We start from the raw sequence: 16511 nt of genomic DNA on the forward strand, positions 1-16511 counted from the left end.
AGGGGGGCATTAAGGACAAGACACAGTACCCAAGGACATACCCTGAGTAACCTTCTTCCTCCAGATATGCCCCTCCTCCTAAAGTTTTCAGAATTTCCCAGAATCCCTACCTCTCCACACAATGTTAGTGTCTGTGGTATCCTGATACTGTCCCCTTCTCCCTGACTGTTCTTTTTCCTTTTCTTTCCTTCCCTTCCCCCTTTCCTTCCCCTTCCCTTCCCCCTTCCTTTCACCTTTCCTTTCCCTCCCTTTTCCTTCTCCCTTTTCCTTCTCCCTTTTTCCTTCCCCTTCCTTTTTTCCTCCCCTTCTTCCTTTTTCCCTCCCCCTTCTTCCTTTTTCCCTCCCCCTTCTTCCTTTTTTCCTCCCCTTCTTCCTTTTTCCCTCCCCCTTCTTCCTTTTCCCTCCCCTTCTTCCTTTTCCCTCCCCCTTCTTCCTTTTTCCTCCCCTTCTTCCTTTTTCCCTCCCCCTTCTTCCTTTTCCCTCCCCCTTCTTCCTTTTCCCTCCCCTTCTTCCTTTTCCCTCCCCCTTCTTCCTTTTTTCCTCCCCTTCTTCCTTTTTCCCTCCCCCTTCTTCCTTTTCCCTCCCTTTTTCCTTTTCCCTCCCCCTTCTTTCTTTTTCTCTCCCCTTCCTCTTTTTCTCTCCCGTTTTTCCCTTCCCTTTTCTTTTCCCTTTTCCCTTCCTCCTTTCTCCCCTCCCCCTTTTCCCTTCCTCCCTTCCTCCCCCTTTTTCTTTTTTCCCCTTTTTCTTTTTCCCCCTTTTTTCTTTTTCCCCCTTTTTTCTTTTTCCCCCTTTTTTCTTTTTTCCCCCCTTTTTCTTTTTTCCCTTTTTTCTTTTTTCCCCTTTCCATCTCTTTCCCTCTTTCCGTCCCTTTTCCCCTTTCCGTCCCTTCTCCCCCCTTTCCCCCTTTCTTCCCTTCCCTTCCCTTCCCTTTCCTTTTCTTTCCTTTCCTACTGATGCCTTTATAATTTTGTTGTACATTTGGGAAATTGTTTCTTAAATTTAATTTTAATGTTTCTTTGTTTCCTGAATGTTTTAAAGAACAGAATCTTGTTCTAGCTTCACAAGGATGATGGCCTTTCTATCTCACTAAGGATGTGGACAATTTAACATTCTTTTCCCTCTGTTATTCTCTATTTGTTTATTTCCACCCACTTTGGTCTCTGCCACATTCAAGTGTCCACTAAATTTCAAGTACTTGGTTTCATGATTGGAATTCTGATCTTATATCTAGCTTGTTAGCTTTCTGTTTTGCTCCAGTGTGATGTGGGGTTCTGGAGTTCTTCAGAATTGTATTTTCCAGGCGATATCAGCTCAAAGGCAGTTGAAATATAACTCTCACTTGCTGATACATGAATGCTGGTTGGAGTTGAGTCTTCCTGGAAGGGATGCTCTGTCTTACAGCTTACAGGTATGTGCTGTCTTAATCTCCGCTCACAGTTCAGTTACTACTGCAGTGGCTGCTGTCTTTTCTAGTGTGATGGGAGTAAGATTGTAAATCAGCTGTACAGAGTTGTGTATGGACTCTGGCTTTTGCTAAGTTCTTGCCAAAGCCTCCCACTTTTAACCCTTCCACTGTCAGCTCCTAAGGGCTCAGATGCATCCCTACTGTGTGCTGGCTCTGCTGCAACCCCACTGGTGACTGAACTTGGACTCCTTATGTCTGCCAGACAGTGGCCACTGGACAGTCAGCTCTGAATGTTTCTCTTTTCCTTCTGCCCTTGTTTCCTTTGCAGCTCTCCCTCCAATTCACCCTTCCCCTGTTGGTCAATGGTTTTGTTTCAGTTTTATTTGTTAGGTTCCTTAGCTTTAACATTTGTAGACTTCAAAAGGAAGTCCCATTAGGTTGAGGAGTGTAATCTGGTTTCTACAGCTAAGGATCGTGTCCTGCTAATGCCACTGCAGGAATAGTGCCCACATTGCCCCTAGGTCAGAGATTAAAAGTCTGCTTGGTTTCCTGTGTTCTTTCTAAGATCAACATTGTAAGAGAATATTTAAATATGTATAAGATGGTAAGATGTATAAGATGTGTGTGTGTGTGTTTCTTTTCAAAATTCTGTTTGTTTGTTTTTTGTTTGTTTGCTTGTCCGTTTATTTTCTAAAGAGAGAAAGAAAGAAAATGCATAAAGTTTTGGGTGGGTAGGGAGGTAGGGAGGATCTGGGAGGGGTTGAGAGGAAACCACGATCAAATTATATTGTCTGGGGAAAAAAAACACAAAGAGAAAGAAACAAGAAACGGTGACAGGATTTTCAGGAAATCATACATCAGTACTCACTCTGGAACTTGTTGCTGTTCGTTTGTTCGTTTGTTTTTTTGTTGAGGTAAGGTCTTGTTGTGTATCCCAGATTGGCTTTGAACTTGTGATCCTCCTGCCTGTGCCACCATGCCTGGCATTGAGGTTGCTGAAATGTATATTGCTTTCATTTCTCCAACTGAATTTTTTTTTTTTTACTTTGGATACGGTCCTGGTGAGTTTTATATCAATGCTACTCAAGCTAAAGTCATTAGAGAGGAAGGAACCCCAACTGAGAAAATGTCTCCATGAGATCAAGCCTGTGGGGCATTTTCTTAGTTATTCATGTGGGAGGCTCCAGTCCACTGTGGGTGGTGCTACCTCAGGGCAAGTGGTTTTGGTTTCTATAAAAAAGCAGGCTGAGCAAGCCAAGGTGACTGAGTCGGTAAGCAACATCCCTCTAAGGCCTGCATCAGTTCCTGGTCCCAAGGTCCAGCCCTGTTTGAGTTCCTATCCTGATAGCCTTCAGTGATGGACTGCTCTGTGAAAGTGTAAGTTAGGTTGTTTTACAGTAGCAGTAGTAACCCTAATCAAGACGCACGCAATAGCCTTGTCAGGAAGTTTGTGATTTCATGGTAGGAATCAGAGGCAAGTGGAAGGTGGCGTTCCAAATTTTACATAGAAAACTACTCAATAAATTCAGGAAAGTTGCAGGACATAAAAGCAACATATAATGGGAAACATTAACAACCAACTCATAAATGATATCAGCAAACAATCCACTTGTAAGAGATACAAAACAAAACAAAACAAAAGTACAATACAGTAATAAATTGGAAAATGTTCTTTAAGTCAAAACTATAAAGTACTGGTGAAAAAGAGTGGAGATGACCTAAACAACTGAGCTGCTGTCCCTGTAAATGGATTGAAGAGTTAATATTGCTAACATGTCCACAGTTATCCCAGCAATCTCGTAGATCCAGTGTCCCCATCAGAGGTCCAGGGACATTGTTCCCACATAACCACAAACAGAAAAAAAATTGAAATTCATGTGGAACCACAAAAGTTTTTAAATTGCTAAAGCAATCTGGAACAAAAATGAACAAAACTGGAGGCATCGCCTGAACAGACACAAAGCCTGCACAGTTAAAACGCTTAAGATGAACGTAAATCCACCAGTAGGAGAAACTACAGGAAAACAGACACTGGGATAGGTGGTGTTCTTGGTTTTGTTTTGTTGTTTTGTTTTAAAAATAAACCCAAAATGGCCTAAAAACATAGGCTAGTGGAACAGAATAGTGCTATTCGGTTTTGACCAATTTAATTTTGACTAAGGTTTCGAGAACACAGGACAGTGAAAGGCTTTCATTTCAATACAGTGCAGTGACAGCTAGAGATTTATATGAAGAATGACAATAAAACCTTATCTGGCAAAGGTGAGAATGGAAGGAGGGACTGTGGGAGGAGGGGACTGGGTGGGGGAAGCTGCAGTCAAGAAGTAAAGTGAATAAATTAATTAATGGGAAAAAACCCTTATCGGGTACCATTTATAACAGTCAATTTGAAATGCATTAAGGCCAATATAAGTATTAAACTTTCTAAACAACTGGAAGAAGGCACAGACAAACTGACAATTGATCTGGGCACTGGTTTTTATTCCATTTTTGGTTTGGTTTGTTTGTTGTTTTGTTTATTAAGCAAACCCAGGAGCACAGGCAAAGCAAAGCATGAGTGGGCAGATGGGATCTTATTAACATCAGAAGCTTGTGCATGGACATCCAAGGAAGCAGTCCATGGAGCAGAAAGGCAACCTCAGAATGGAAGCCGGTGCCACGTCAACGTGAACAATGCATCTAATAAAGGCTAACAATGAGCATGCATAAGAGATTCAAATCAGTAGGCAATCAATGTAAACAACAACGGGCAAAATAGGAATAGACGTTTTCAAAGGGAGACAAAGCACAAGAGGGAAATGAGCGAGTGTTCAAGGTCACCAGTCACCAGAGAAATGCAAATAGCATCCGACAGGTGCACTATCTCACCACGGTCAGAAAGCCTGCTGTCAAAAGACAACAGACTGTTCTGAAAGAGACAGCAGCTGCTATTGAAAGGAATAGGAAGGTGCCCTCCAAATTAGAAATAGGACTAGCTTATTTTCAAATGATCTCACTTTCAGATTCATATCCAAAGGTGACAGAGTCCGAGGAAGACATCGGCACTCCCAGGCTCACTGAAGGGTTTTGACAACAGTAAATACATAGAGGCAGTCTAAGTGTCTGTCACTGGATGGACAGGCAAAGACAGGAGGCATACACAATGGAATAATACTCAGCCTTTAGGACAGCAAACCTTGCTATTTATGTCAACATGGATGGACCTGAAAAGCACCATGTTATGTGAAAAAAAAGCAGGCACAGACAGGCAAGCATGAGATCCCACTAACACGTGAAATGTAAAACAGGTCAGCACACAGAGGCAGAGAGAAGTGTAGCTATCAGAGACTGGCTCCCGCCAGTCTGGTGTGGGATGCAGAAAAGTATGTTGGACAAAATGTATAAAGTTCTGGCTAGAAGGAAAAACAAGTTCAAAACGCCCAGTGACTATAGTTAATAACTATTTAAAATATCTTAGTAGACTTAAGTAAATTATAGTTAGGTAGACAGCTATAAAAATAATATGGGTGAGAGAGTGGATTTGACAATGTCTTAGTTTCTGTTCTACTGCTAGGAAGAGACACCATGACCAAAGCTATTTATAAAGGAAAGCATTTAACTGTGGGTTTGCTTGCAGTTTCCAAGGGTTAGTCCACGATCGTTAGGATGAGGAGCAGGACAGCAAGCAGTCAGGCAGGTGCTGGAGAAGTAGATGAGGGTTTACATCCTGATCTACAGACAGGAGGCAGAAGGAGAGCTAATTGGGCCTGGAGTGGGCTTTTGAAACTTCAAAGCCCACCCCAGTGACACACCTCCTCCAACAAGGCCACACCCCTTAATCCTTCCCGAATAGTTCTACCAACTAGGGAGCAAGCATTCAAACAGATGAGACTATGGAGGCTAGTCACACTTAAACAACCACAGCCAATTAGTTTGTTTTCAATCTTTCTACAATGTGTATGTATGTGTGTGTGTGTATGTATGTATGTATGCATGTGTGTGTATTATATCTACATATGTCAAAAGATTCTGTTGTCCCTCATAAACATAAATAAAAATTATCTTTGTCAAATAGTTTTTAAAGTTCTAATAAATTGACTGGCTGGAAAGAAGTGAGACTTGTGAAAGATAAGTACCATCCAAAAGGCAGCAAGGGGACCCAAATGCTATAGAACTGAGCCATCGAGGAAGCACAACAGTTTAAGGGAAAAGCGAGATAAGCATTACAGCATCCTTGCAGAGCTAAGTAACTTGGAAAGAGTCCCTGGGATTTGGACATTTGAAAATGTTAGATATCAACGACAGAGCAGTCTCTGAAGTTTTGAAGTTAAAGCCAACCGAGTGCTTTTAGTTGGTATTACTTTTTTGATATGATGGATTCCATTGTGGATGTGGTGGAGTGACAGCCCATAAGGGAGAGAATGAAGATGCAGAGGCAGGGCTGTGCTCTGCGTGGAGCCTGTGTGCAGGGCGGTGCAGTGTGTGCGGGGCCGAGCTGTGTGTGCGGGGCCGAGCTGTGTGTGCGGGGCCGTGCTCTGTGTGCGGGGCCGAGCTGTGTGTGCGGGGCCGTGCAGTGTGTGCGGGGCCGTGCAGTGTGTGCGGGGCCGTGCTCTGTGTGCGGGGCCGTGTAGTGTGTGCGGGGCCGTGCAGTGTTTGCGGGGCCGTGTAGTGTGTGCGGGGCCGTGCTCTGTGTGCGGGGCCGTGCTCTGTGTGCGGGGCCGTGCTCTGTGTGCGGGGCCGTGTAGTGTGTGCGGGGCCGTGCTCTGTGTGCGGGGCCGTGCAGTGTGTGCGGGGCCGTGCTCTGTGTGCGAGGCCGAGCTGTGTGTGCGGGGCCGTGCTCTGTGTGCGAGGCCGAGCTGTGTGTGCGGGGCCGTGCAGTGTGTGCGGGGCCGTGCTCTGTGTGCGAGGCCGAGCTGTGTGTGCGGGGCCGTGCTCTGTGTGCGGGGCCGTGCAGTGTGTGCGGGGCCGAGCTGTGTGTGCGGGGCCGTGCAGTGTGTGCGGGGCCGAGCTGTGTGTGCAGGGCCGTGCAGTGTGTGCGGGGCCGTGCTCTGTGTGCGGGGCCGTGCAGTGTGTGCGGGGCCGTGCTCTGTGTGCGGGGCCGTGCAGTGTGTGCGGGGCCGTGCTCTGTGTGCGGGGCCGAGCTGTGTGTGCGGGGCCGTGCTCTGTGTGCGGGGCCGTGCAGTGTGTGCAGGGCCGTGCTGTGTGTGCAGGGCTGTGCTCTGCGTGCTGGGCTGCGGCTCTTTGTGGAGCCGGTATGTACAGCATGCACCAGACCCTTGGGTAGTCCCAGGCACCTAAACCAACTGAGCCTGAATATGCAGCAGTCAGGATTGGCCGGTGTCATAGTCTCCAGTTTCAGGAGGAAAAACTGGGGACCGGGGCAGAGAAAAGTATTGGAAAAAGTATTCAAAAAATAGAGGCAAATGGTGTCAGTGAGTCAGTCAGTTCCTTGCAGCTAAGGAACAGGCAAGCCGAGCCACTTTTGGCCTTTAGCTTTGCTTGCTTTTTTTTTTTTTTCCTTCTCCATCTTTATTAACTTGAGTATTTCTTATTTACATTTCTTTCTTTCTTTCTTTCTTTCTTTCTTTCTTTCTTTCTTTCTTTTTTTTTTTTTTTTTTTTTTTAGCTGAGGACCGAACCCAGGGCCTTGTGCTTGCTAGGCAAGCACTCTACCACTGAGCTAAATCCCCAACTCTCTTATTTACATTTCAAATGTTATTCCCTTTCCCGGTTTCCGGGCCAACATCCCCCTAATCCCTCCCCCTCCCCTTCTCTATGGGTGTTCCCCTCCCCATCCTCCCCCCATTACCACCCTCCCCCCAACAATCACGTTCACTGGGGGTTCAGTCTTGGCAGGACCAAGGGTTTCCCCTTCCACTGGTGCTCTTACTAGGATATTCACTGCTACCTATGAGGTCAGAGTCCAGGGTCAGTCCATGTATAGTCTTTAGGTAGTGGCTTAGTCCCTGGAAGCTCTGGTTGCTTGGCATTGTTGTACATATGGGGTCTCGAGCCCCTACATTAGCTTATCTTTCTTAAAAGTATAAAATCAAGCTCATGGGAATTATGTCTCTACTCGGTGCAGGCGTGGACTTCCAACTGGGAATTTAACATAACAAAATACAGTCTTAGTTTATTACAAAGCAGTCACCTTATTTAAGATTTTTTTCTTTGATTTTCTTTGTGTTTATAACGCTGCTGTGAGAATTCTTAAGAATCTGATAAGAAACTATAAATTTAACGAATTATTAATTTATAATATAAATCCTAACGAACTAGGAAAATCTGAAGGTCTATCTCAATGTGCACCTGGAAAAGGAGATAAGTCTGATTTTTAATGTGACGTCTGCTTTGCTTGTCTCTAAAATGCGTTGGTATGTTCTTAAAAGAAACTTAAAACCTGTTAGAGTCCCTCCCCGTGAGAGTAAGTGAAGGATTCTCTTTGGAAGGAGAAACCAAAGAACTGAAATGGAGGAAAAATACTTTAGTTAAACCACTTTCCTAATCTTATTTGGATTTAATTTTGGTTTTCAGAAGCAGATTAATATGGAAAAATGAAAGATGAAGTTGGAGAGAAGATACAAGTTTTCTTCGCTGACATCACAGAAACGACGGCCTGTTCCTTCTAAATGGAATGAAGTCCCAGTTAGGCACAAGGCGAAGACAAACGCCTCTTTCTTAGGCTGTAACCACAGGAGAGAAGTCTTTCAGTCTAAGAACTGGTTCCTTTCCTTCCCTTTTAGTTTTCTCTTCCCTTTCCACCCATCTCTCCATGCTTCCCTTTTTTTCTCCCCATCTCTTTCTTCTCCTTTTCTTCCTTCTTCTCCTTTCTTCTTCCTCTTCCCACCTCCCTCCTCCTTTCTCCATGCTCCTCACCCTCATCCTCCTCCTTTCCATCTCTGCCCATCAGTTACATTTCTGTTGCTGTGATAAAAAAAAAAATGCCACAACCAAAAGCAACAGAAATAAGTTTGGTTTTGTTGATACTTCCAGAAGAAGAGTCCATGGTGGCAGAGAAGGCACGGCCACAGGAGCATGAAGCTGGGAGGCCACACCTCAAGCCTGCATAGGATGCAGAGAGATTGGCCTGGAGTTGGAGTAAACTATAAACTCTCAAGGCCCAGCCTTGGTGGTCTTCTGTTCCTTCCGGTATTCCATGAAGCGCTTGAAGAATCTTCACCTTTATTCAAGGAGGAAGTTCATATCTGATTTATTGGAATCTCTTTTTCTCTGCATACAAGCTCCTTCTGCTGTTTGTGTAGTCCTCAGCTAGACGTGTTCATCTGTCCATGACTAACTTCTCTGCCCACAAAGCTGCTCAGTCTCCACAGGCGCCTTAAAACAATTGCCCCAAACTACCACCTGGACCATCAAGAATGCATTCCTATTAAACTGAAAGTTCAGGAGGGTCCAGGCGAGACCAGCACCTCTGCCAGTGCAGGGGCCACAGGGACCCTGGATACCATCGCTGGCAGGTCTGGCATGCAGGTGGCTATCCCCATCTCAGTATTGATCACCCTGATGACAACTTCCCTTGCAATGGTTCCACTGAACAAGGCCTGTGTGTGTGTGTGTGTGTGTGTGTGTGTGAGTGTGTGTGTGTTTATGCACACCTACTTTACATGTTATATGAAACTTGGGGTCTAGGACCTCCCTAGAGCTCTCTCTTACAGTCCTTCATGTTTTCATCCAGCCACCTTTAAAATCATGTTAAGTGCAGATAGATACCCAGCCTCTGCACCTCTAGCAAACTGTGAGGCGAAGAGGGTTAAAAAGTTGCACCTTTGGGTCTCTCTTATTGTAACTTACAATTATCTTTCAATATACTTGAATCATTTTTCTCCAATATACAGTAGGTCTCACCTGTCACTCTTTTGTCTGGGCTCAATGACACCTGATCTTTCTGGTTTGATATTTTTCGCAACTATTTGAGTACACAGACAAAATATCATTTTGTGTGTGTGTGTGTATGTGTGTGTGTGTGTGTGTGTGTGTGTGTGTGTGTTCTCCTTCAAATACCTATAAATTATTCAATGTGAACGAATAATTCCAGGGCTCACCCTGCAGGGTACTACCCAGAGGAGGTCCCCTTGCCACTACATACAACCACTCATTCTCCCTGGCATAGGCTGGCTCCTGGTTCAGCTGTGAGCAGCAACACCTTAAGGGGGTGGGCGTGGCCGTGACACCCTGACTCTTTCAGTGGTGTTGATACAGAGCTTCGCCAAGATCTCTGAGAACTCATGTAGTCTTGGTGGGCTCGTCTGAAGTTATAGCAGCAATGGAGACCATGAGGTATCAGCATTGTGTATTACTGGAGTGGCTGCGACGACACAGAACCATTCTTCTCCTTAAGCTTTATTAGCACAATAGGTCCAAGGACTTAGTGGAGTTTTGGCAGAGCCTGTTTGCAGTGTAGAGCTTTTTCTTCAACCCTCGAGCCCCGGGGCAGCAAGGCGGTTAAAGCTCTCATGCGCAAACCCCACATCTCTGTTTCAGCACACCTGTTTACTCTGACAGAAGCAGGGGCCAAGCTCGTGGTCCTAGCCGTCATTAAAGAAATAAAGGTAGACAGAGCTTCCAGGGACTAAGGCACTACCCAAAGACTATACATGGACTGACCCTGGGCTCTGACCTCATAGGTAGCAATGAGTAGCCTAGTAAGAGCACCAGTGGAAGGGGAAGTCCTTGTTCCTGCCAAGACTGAACCCCCAGTGAACTAGATTGTTGGGGGGAGGGTGGCAATGGGGGGAGGATGGGGAGGGGAACACCCATAAAGAAGGGGAGGGAGAGGGGTTAGGGGGATGTTGGCCCGGAAACTGGGAAAGGGAATAACATTCGAAATGTAAATAAGAAATACTCAAGTTAATAAAGAAAAAAAGGAGAAAGAAAAGAAATAAGGGTAGAACTTGCTTTACAAATCATTTCCCCACAGTCAAAGGCTGTGAGGAGAAAGCATCACACACGAAGGCTCTCCAACTTGGCAGTATCAGGTGGAATCCGTGAGGAATGTTTTACCTTAACTCAACAAATTGGCCCCGCCATGCTTTGTAAAGTTTTTCGTATACCACGAAATACATACTAAAGGGCAGTTTGGCTTATGTAGGATCCCAGCTACATGACATATTTGAAGGTGACTTTGAGGCACATTCTCAAGCACGGAGCAACACTTTCTAAATTTACAGTCTGTGTGCTTGCTGCCAGCTGTAACTGCCAAAAGGCTTCTGAAATTGTGGCCAGTTTGTGGTGTCCCTAAAAATCACCAGCAATTTAAGACATTAGCACCTGGCAATCATCAGCCGTCACAATGAGCGCCCGTATTTATCGCCTCACTTTTCCAGAGGATAAACGGACAGAAAATTTGACGTCTCCAGCAGCATTTAAAAATACAGCCTGGAGAATAAAGTGCACTGTAGAAACTCGGCCTCTCCACCTATTGTTGAAAAGTTCGAATAAACAGTTTGAAGTCTGTGGCTTATGTGGCTATGCAGAAGAAAACTCTTGTCACTATCTATTCCTCTTCAGATTCTATTTACTGTGCCTTCACATTTGCAGAGTATTTAGATATTAGGATATCACATTATGTGGTAGGGACTCGAAAAGGGAAGCATTTAGTGCTTTGGTCAACAAATACCTGTGGCATTTTGTTCATGGCAAATGCTGCATTTGTTCCCTGGGGCCGTAGGAGTGTCAAAAAGAATTTCCTAGATTCCTGGGCTTACAAATGACACCACTACGGTTGAGAAGATGAACAAGTCTTACTAAGCCATGGAGGGGTAAGGAAAGGGGAATAAACACAGGCACTACCGAGCCTCATGAGGAGACCAGAAACCTGAAACCCTGGAGCCACTGCATGTGAGCATACAGGGCCAAGGACTTAGTGCAGGTTTAGTGCAGGGACTGTTTGCAGTGCAGACCTGATTCTTCCAGGAAGGGAGGACATTCCAGGTGCAGGAAGGGCAGTGATGTAAGCCCAGGTGGAGGCCGTTACAGAGACTAGTAGCGAGTAAAAACATGCAGATACCAGCTAAGAGTGGGAAGGGCGTGCTAGCCCCGTTCCACTTTCCATCACGGCTATACCTGAGGTTACTTACCCAAAAGCATGTAGCATATGATTGCCAGGACGTAGTCCACATGTGTTAATTTTCTTCAGGGTGAACCATTGGTATTTTAGCATAAAACCCCCAAATGCTGCACCGTAACAATCTGAAAACTTCCTTTTCTTTGTACACGGTCAGCATCATCAACCCAAACTCCTGAGATCCAAAAACGTTCCCAAACCAGAACATGATGTCATGGGTGGAAAATTCCACAATCTGGCCTCATGTAACCAACCGTTCAGAAGTGGTAGGCGCAATAAAAAAAAATTAAAGAAAATTACCTTTGGGCTATGTGTGTAACGCAACGTAGGTAACTCTCGTGTTTACACTGGAGTCTCATTTGAATATGGTAATATTCTTAAATATCAAGAAATCCCAAACACTTTGGTATAAGCATTTAAGTGGAGGGACACTCTGGAAATGTGTCTGTGGGGAAGGGGCCCTGGGCTTAAAGCATCACTTGGCTATGTGTTAGCTGATCTCAGAGTTCAAAGCTTCTACAGTGACTGCTATCCCTCAGCCTTCAGGACTAGAATCGGGGCTTATGAATACAACGTGCTCCATCCGCAGGAAGAAACAAGTTGTAGACGCTATTTCTCATGCTCTATTCTCAAGAATCTAGTCACATGGAATTCAGTCATCATGGAATCTGAAGGGAATAGCTGAGTCACAGACTTTAGGAAGCGAAGACAGGCAGACCGCAAGTTTCAGGCCAGCCTGGACTACACAGTGGGGAAGTGTAGTTGAATGAATAAGTTAAGAGAAGCCTGTGCTTTCTCTGCATAGGACAACTGGACTGATGCTACCTGCTGTGATTTGAATGTGATTTGGATGTCATCTGTTCTCCACATACGTGTTCTAGAAGCTCGGTGATGGTAAGAAGTGGTGAACCCTTAAGTGCACCTTGGGTCTCAAATGCTTTTCCTTCCTAGCCTGTCTATCAAGGGGACCGTTCCCAATTTAAAACTGTTAGTAACTGAAAGGAACTTTAAGAAGTGGAGTCCATATACTTCCAGAAGTTGGGAAATCATGGGGTCTTTGGGGCTGCTGTTAAAAGCAATAAATGGGGAGACCCCAGTTTTTCTCAGGTGAATGTAATACTCTCATGAGAATTATACACTTTGTGGGCTGGAGAGATGGCTCAGCTGTTGAGAGTGCTGACTGCTCTTCTAGAAGTCCTGAGTTCAATTCCCAGAAACCACATAGTGTCTCACGAACATCTGTCATGGGATGCAATTCTCCCTTCTGGTGTGTCTGAAGAGTGCACCCGTGTACTCACATACATTAAATAAATAGATTTTGTAAAAAATACACAGTTCTATGGACACTGCTTCATTCTTGTAAGAGAACCGATATAGAAGTTCATGACTTCCCACATTCTAGCCTCCAGGGTCATTGTGTGATCTCCCTCTTGGGGGTACCATGATGCCATCTTTCAAACGGTGGTCAGCAAAATCAATGAGCCTGGTCTTAGTAGACCTTACTTTCAAATCTGAGGCAAATAAAGCCTTTTTTTTTTTAATCACAAATTATTCAGCTTTAGGCACGCTGTGACAGCAATTAAAAAGTGGACTGATACTTAATTTAGGCTCATGGAGAACATTCAAGATCCCAAACCTCCCTGAGCAGATATTTGAGAGTTATGTAAGTGGAATGGAGGGAGTGGTTTAGAGCCGAGGACGTGCGTTTACACAGAGGGATAACTTGCTACAACACTTGAATGACTGCTCACATAGCCACCTCTCCTGCCCTCTGACCACTGGTCCTTCCTGTGCTGCGCTCAGAGCTGTGGCTGCTTCAGCATCTTAGACAAACATTACTGCCTCCTTTGGCTGAGATAATAGGTATTTTTTTTTTACAAGCTTTTCCACTTTTCCTTTTGTGCAAAATGAAATGAGGAATGCCAGTGCATTCTGGCAAAGGACAGTTTAAGGGGAAAAAATCTCCTTGGAAATCTATTTTCACAGAAGTTTCATCAGGTTTTCTACAATAAGGAAAGCGTGGCTTGGTAGGAACATTGCCACATGAAGTGGTTAGGGTGACAGTTTAACTTATGTCTTACAATCCCTCGCGTAACAAACAGACCAAGACATCAAACTAAATGCTGATTTTCATTGTGGGGAAAGGAATACTAGGGTCCTTCTCCAGTTATTTTTCTCCTTGGGGATTCAAAACTTAAAGCTGGTCTGCCGAGACTAACAAAAATGTTGGAGATATTTTCTTTGCTTTTATTTATAGATGAACATAATTGTAGCAATAATGTAATGTGTGAGTATGTGTGTGCTTGTACACATGTGTCCATATAGCACATATGTGGGGTTCAGAGGACAACATGAGGCAGTCAGTTCCCTCTACTATGTGGAGCCTGGGGATTGAACTCGGGTCCTCAGGCTTGGTGGCAAGCCCTTCCAAGTGCTAAGCCACCTTACTGGCCCTCCTCCTGTCACTCATGAGTCTGGCATATGCTTGTTTGCACGTATGTTTGTGGAAGTTAGAATTAATTTGATTCTTCAAGTGAAACGTACTCACACACACAAAACAAAATGTAAGAAATGTTCTAACGAGTGACGGAGCACGAAGGCTCATCTTGATGGACTTGTTCATCCACCAAGTTACATCATGTGCTACGATTATGCTCAGCTATGAATACAAGCCTCTGCAGACCAGCTTTAAATTTCGAATCTCCGAAGAGAAAAGAAAAATAACCAGGGAAGGACCCTAATAGTCCTTTCACATTTGTGCCCAAAGACCTTTCGAAATGAAACATCTTATACCACAGCGACAGGCCAAGAATACAGATGATGGAGCTCCTGAACATTCCACTACATTTTCAATTTTTTAAAAACTAACAAACCTGACTGATCCTGAAGGAGGTGGAAAGAAGGAGTCTTGGATGGAACTGCTAATGCATATTTCTGGTACACTAAAGATCCCAAGGTGCTAATTCAAGCCCTCTTTACTTTTTGTATGTAAGAGGATTGCTGTATTTGAGGGAAAACAGAAGCTATTTTCTCAGTTTTAAAAGCTGCTTATTCATGAAGCCTGGAACGCCATCACTATTGGTAGTAAATCTTACGTTCATCTGTGACTAGCCCTTTATTGATGAAAACTGTTGTGGGTCAGCTGAGGGCCAGAAGAATGATCCGGCCTGCATTTGTGCACTGAGTCCACAAGCTGCCAGTTACCAAAGTGAAAGTTTCATTCCTGCTACGTTTTCTAACATGAAAACTAACAGTTGTGGGCATTTTGTTGCTAACCGAGAGGACACACTCTTTGTGAGCTCAAGGACGAATGCACTGTATAACCGGGTCACGAGGAGCTGTCCGTACTGCTCTGTGGTTTAGCAAAACGGTCAGGCTGGGAGAACAGAGAAGGCCAACATTTCTGAATGCTACATGAGAACAGAAGCAAATATAGATAGGAAGTGGGGCAGCTTTCTCTGTCTGGCATCCTCAACTTGTTGGCATCCTGATTGGCCAAGGTAATCTGCAGGGTGCTCTCTCCTGAGGATGTCTATTAGCTTGCTCTCCTGTGCCTTCTCCAATGTTTTTTACTCTCTCCAGTGGTCTCTCACAGTGGGAATCAATGCTTTCTTCAGAATTGACTGAGATTTTATTTCTTTGAAATGGATCATTTGTTACCTAAAACAATAAAAAACCATCTGTCTGTGAGGTACAACCACCGCTGACCAGTGGTGACGGACATGTAGCTCAGCAGGGTGCTGTCGGACTCATGTCAGCATTATCTTGCGATGCCTGAGCCGAATAACCAAACCTACTTAAGTCTGAGGCATCAGTCTGGGTGCAGTTTAGATGAGATCAGGCTCCCCAGCACCAATCTTTTCTTCCATTTGTGATTGACTCTGCTCAGCCTAGTGTTCCTAACTGTGGTGACGTGGTCACATGCTGATGTTAAGGAAGAGACCAGTTCTCCAACACAAAGTCATGTTTTCGTGGACTCTGATATTCTCAGGCCTGACGTTGTCCTTAGCTGGCAGTGGTTCTAGAGCAACCTTATTATATGTATTATTATACGTAAGTCTCAGCCTCTGAAAACATGTCTCAGGAATGGAGATGGAGCAATGGGTCCTGGACACACCGAGCTCAGGAAAGAGAGGATTACCCAAGAAGTGGTTTGTGCAACTTGGATGAAGCAGCTTGTTTTTTAAAGCTTCCGGTAGATTATGAGGTTCATGTACCTTTGCTATGGAGTTTTAAATGCAGCCAGGTAGACAGATTCCATGCATTGCTGTGGTGCATGGAACCCAGGGCCCTGCTGGGCCAGTGCTCTCCCACTGTGCTACACCTCAGGCCTAGGTGCTAATGCCTTCCTTTAATGCTTTTAATCACTATTAGCTGATAGGAAGCTTTCTTTTCTCAGTCTTCAAATATCTTTTGTTGGAAGGCCATGCGCTGCCTTCATTATTATATTTGAAATCACTGTAAAGTTACTTTTGTGAAAACCCTGCCTGCATTTTCTGTAGAACTAGAGTTTTAAAAAGGTTACTCATTGTCAGAGTCCGGATGTGCAGGGCCGGATGTGCCTGAGGGAGAGCCAGAGATTGGACTTGCCAAACCAGCTATCAGCCCCAAGGACATTGACCATCTGTAGCCACCCCCTCCCCTTCCTTCACCCCCCTGAGTGAGATGAGCCACCCTACCTGCCTGCCGAACTGATGTAATTTCGCGCCGAAAATAACTGTGCACCATTTGAATTGACCAATCATGTGTAACCTCTCGAATGCCCCTAACCTCCCCTATATAAACCCCCGAGTTTGGAAGCTCGGGGTCAACACCTCTGTCTCCTGCGCAGGATACTTGTCGACCCGGAGATCCCCGTAATAGATCTCCGTAATAAACCTCGCCTTTGCTTATTACATCCAAAATGGTCTCTCTGTGTCTGGGGTCCGAGATTTCCCGCGACTTTAGAAAGGGTCTCTCTGCGTGGGATCTTTCATTTCTAGTACAGAAAAATACAAACAAACAAACAAACAAACAAACAAAAAAAACCAATAAAACCAAAAACCT

The 16511-nt window shown here is 44.8% G+C and overlaps 1 protein-coding gene across 5 annotated transcripts in view; it reads right to left on the reverse strand.

The window, feature by feature from the left end:
- Odad2 (outer dynein arm docking complex subunit 2) overlaps window positions 1-16511 on the reverse strand; it is a 194265-nt gene that overhangs the window by 12938 nt on the left and 164816 nt on the right. Inside the window, exon 20 of one of the 5 annotated variants that reach the window (XM_063276478.1) lies at window positions 9299-16443. The exons of the other annotated variants lie outside the window; for them this stretch is intronic. Coding sequence (XP_063132548.1) covers window positions 16438-16443 — 6 coding nt within the window. The 3' untranslated portion in view covers window positions 9299-16437. Of the gene's footprint in view, window positions 1-9298; window positions 16444-16511 lie in introns of those variants that run through there. 5 annotated transcript variants of the gene reach the window in all.

The sequence above is a fragment of the Rattus norvegicus genome, chromosome 17 (genome assembly GCF_036323735.1).
Source record: "Rattus norvegicus strain BN/NHsdMcwi chromosome 17, GRCr8, whole genome shotgun sequence".
Taxonomy (NCBI): Eukaryota; Metazoa; Chordata; class Mammalia; order Rodentia; family Muridae; genus Rattus; species Rattus norvegicus.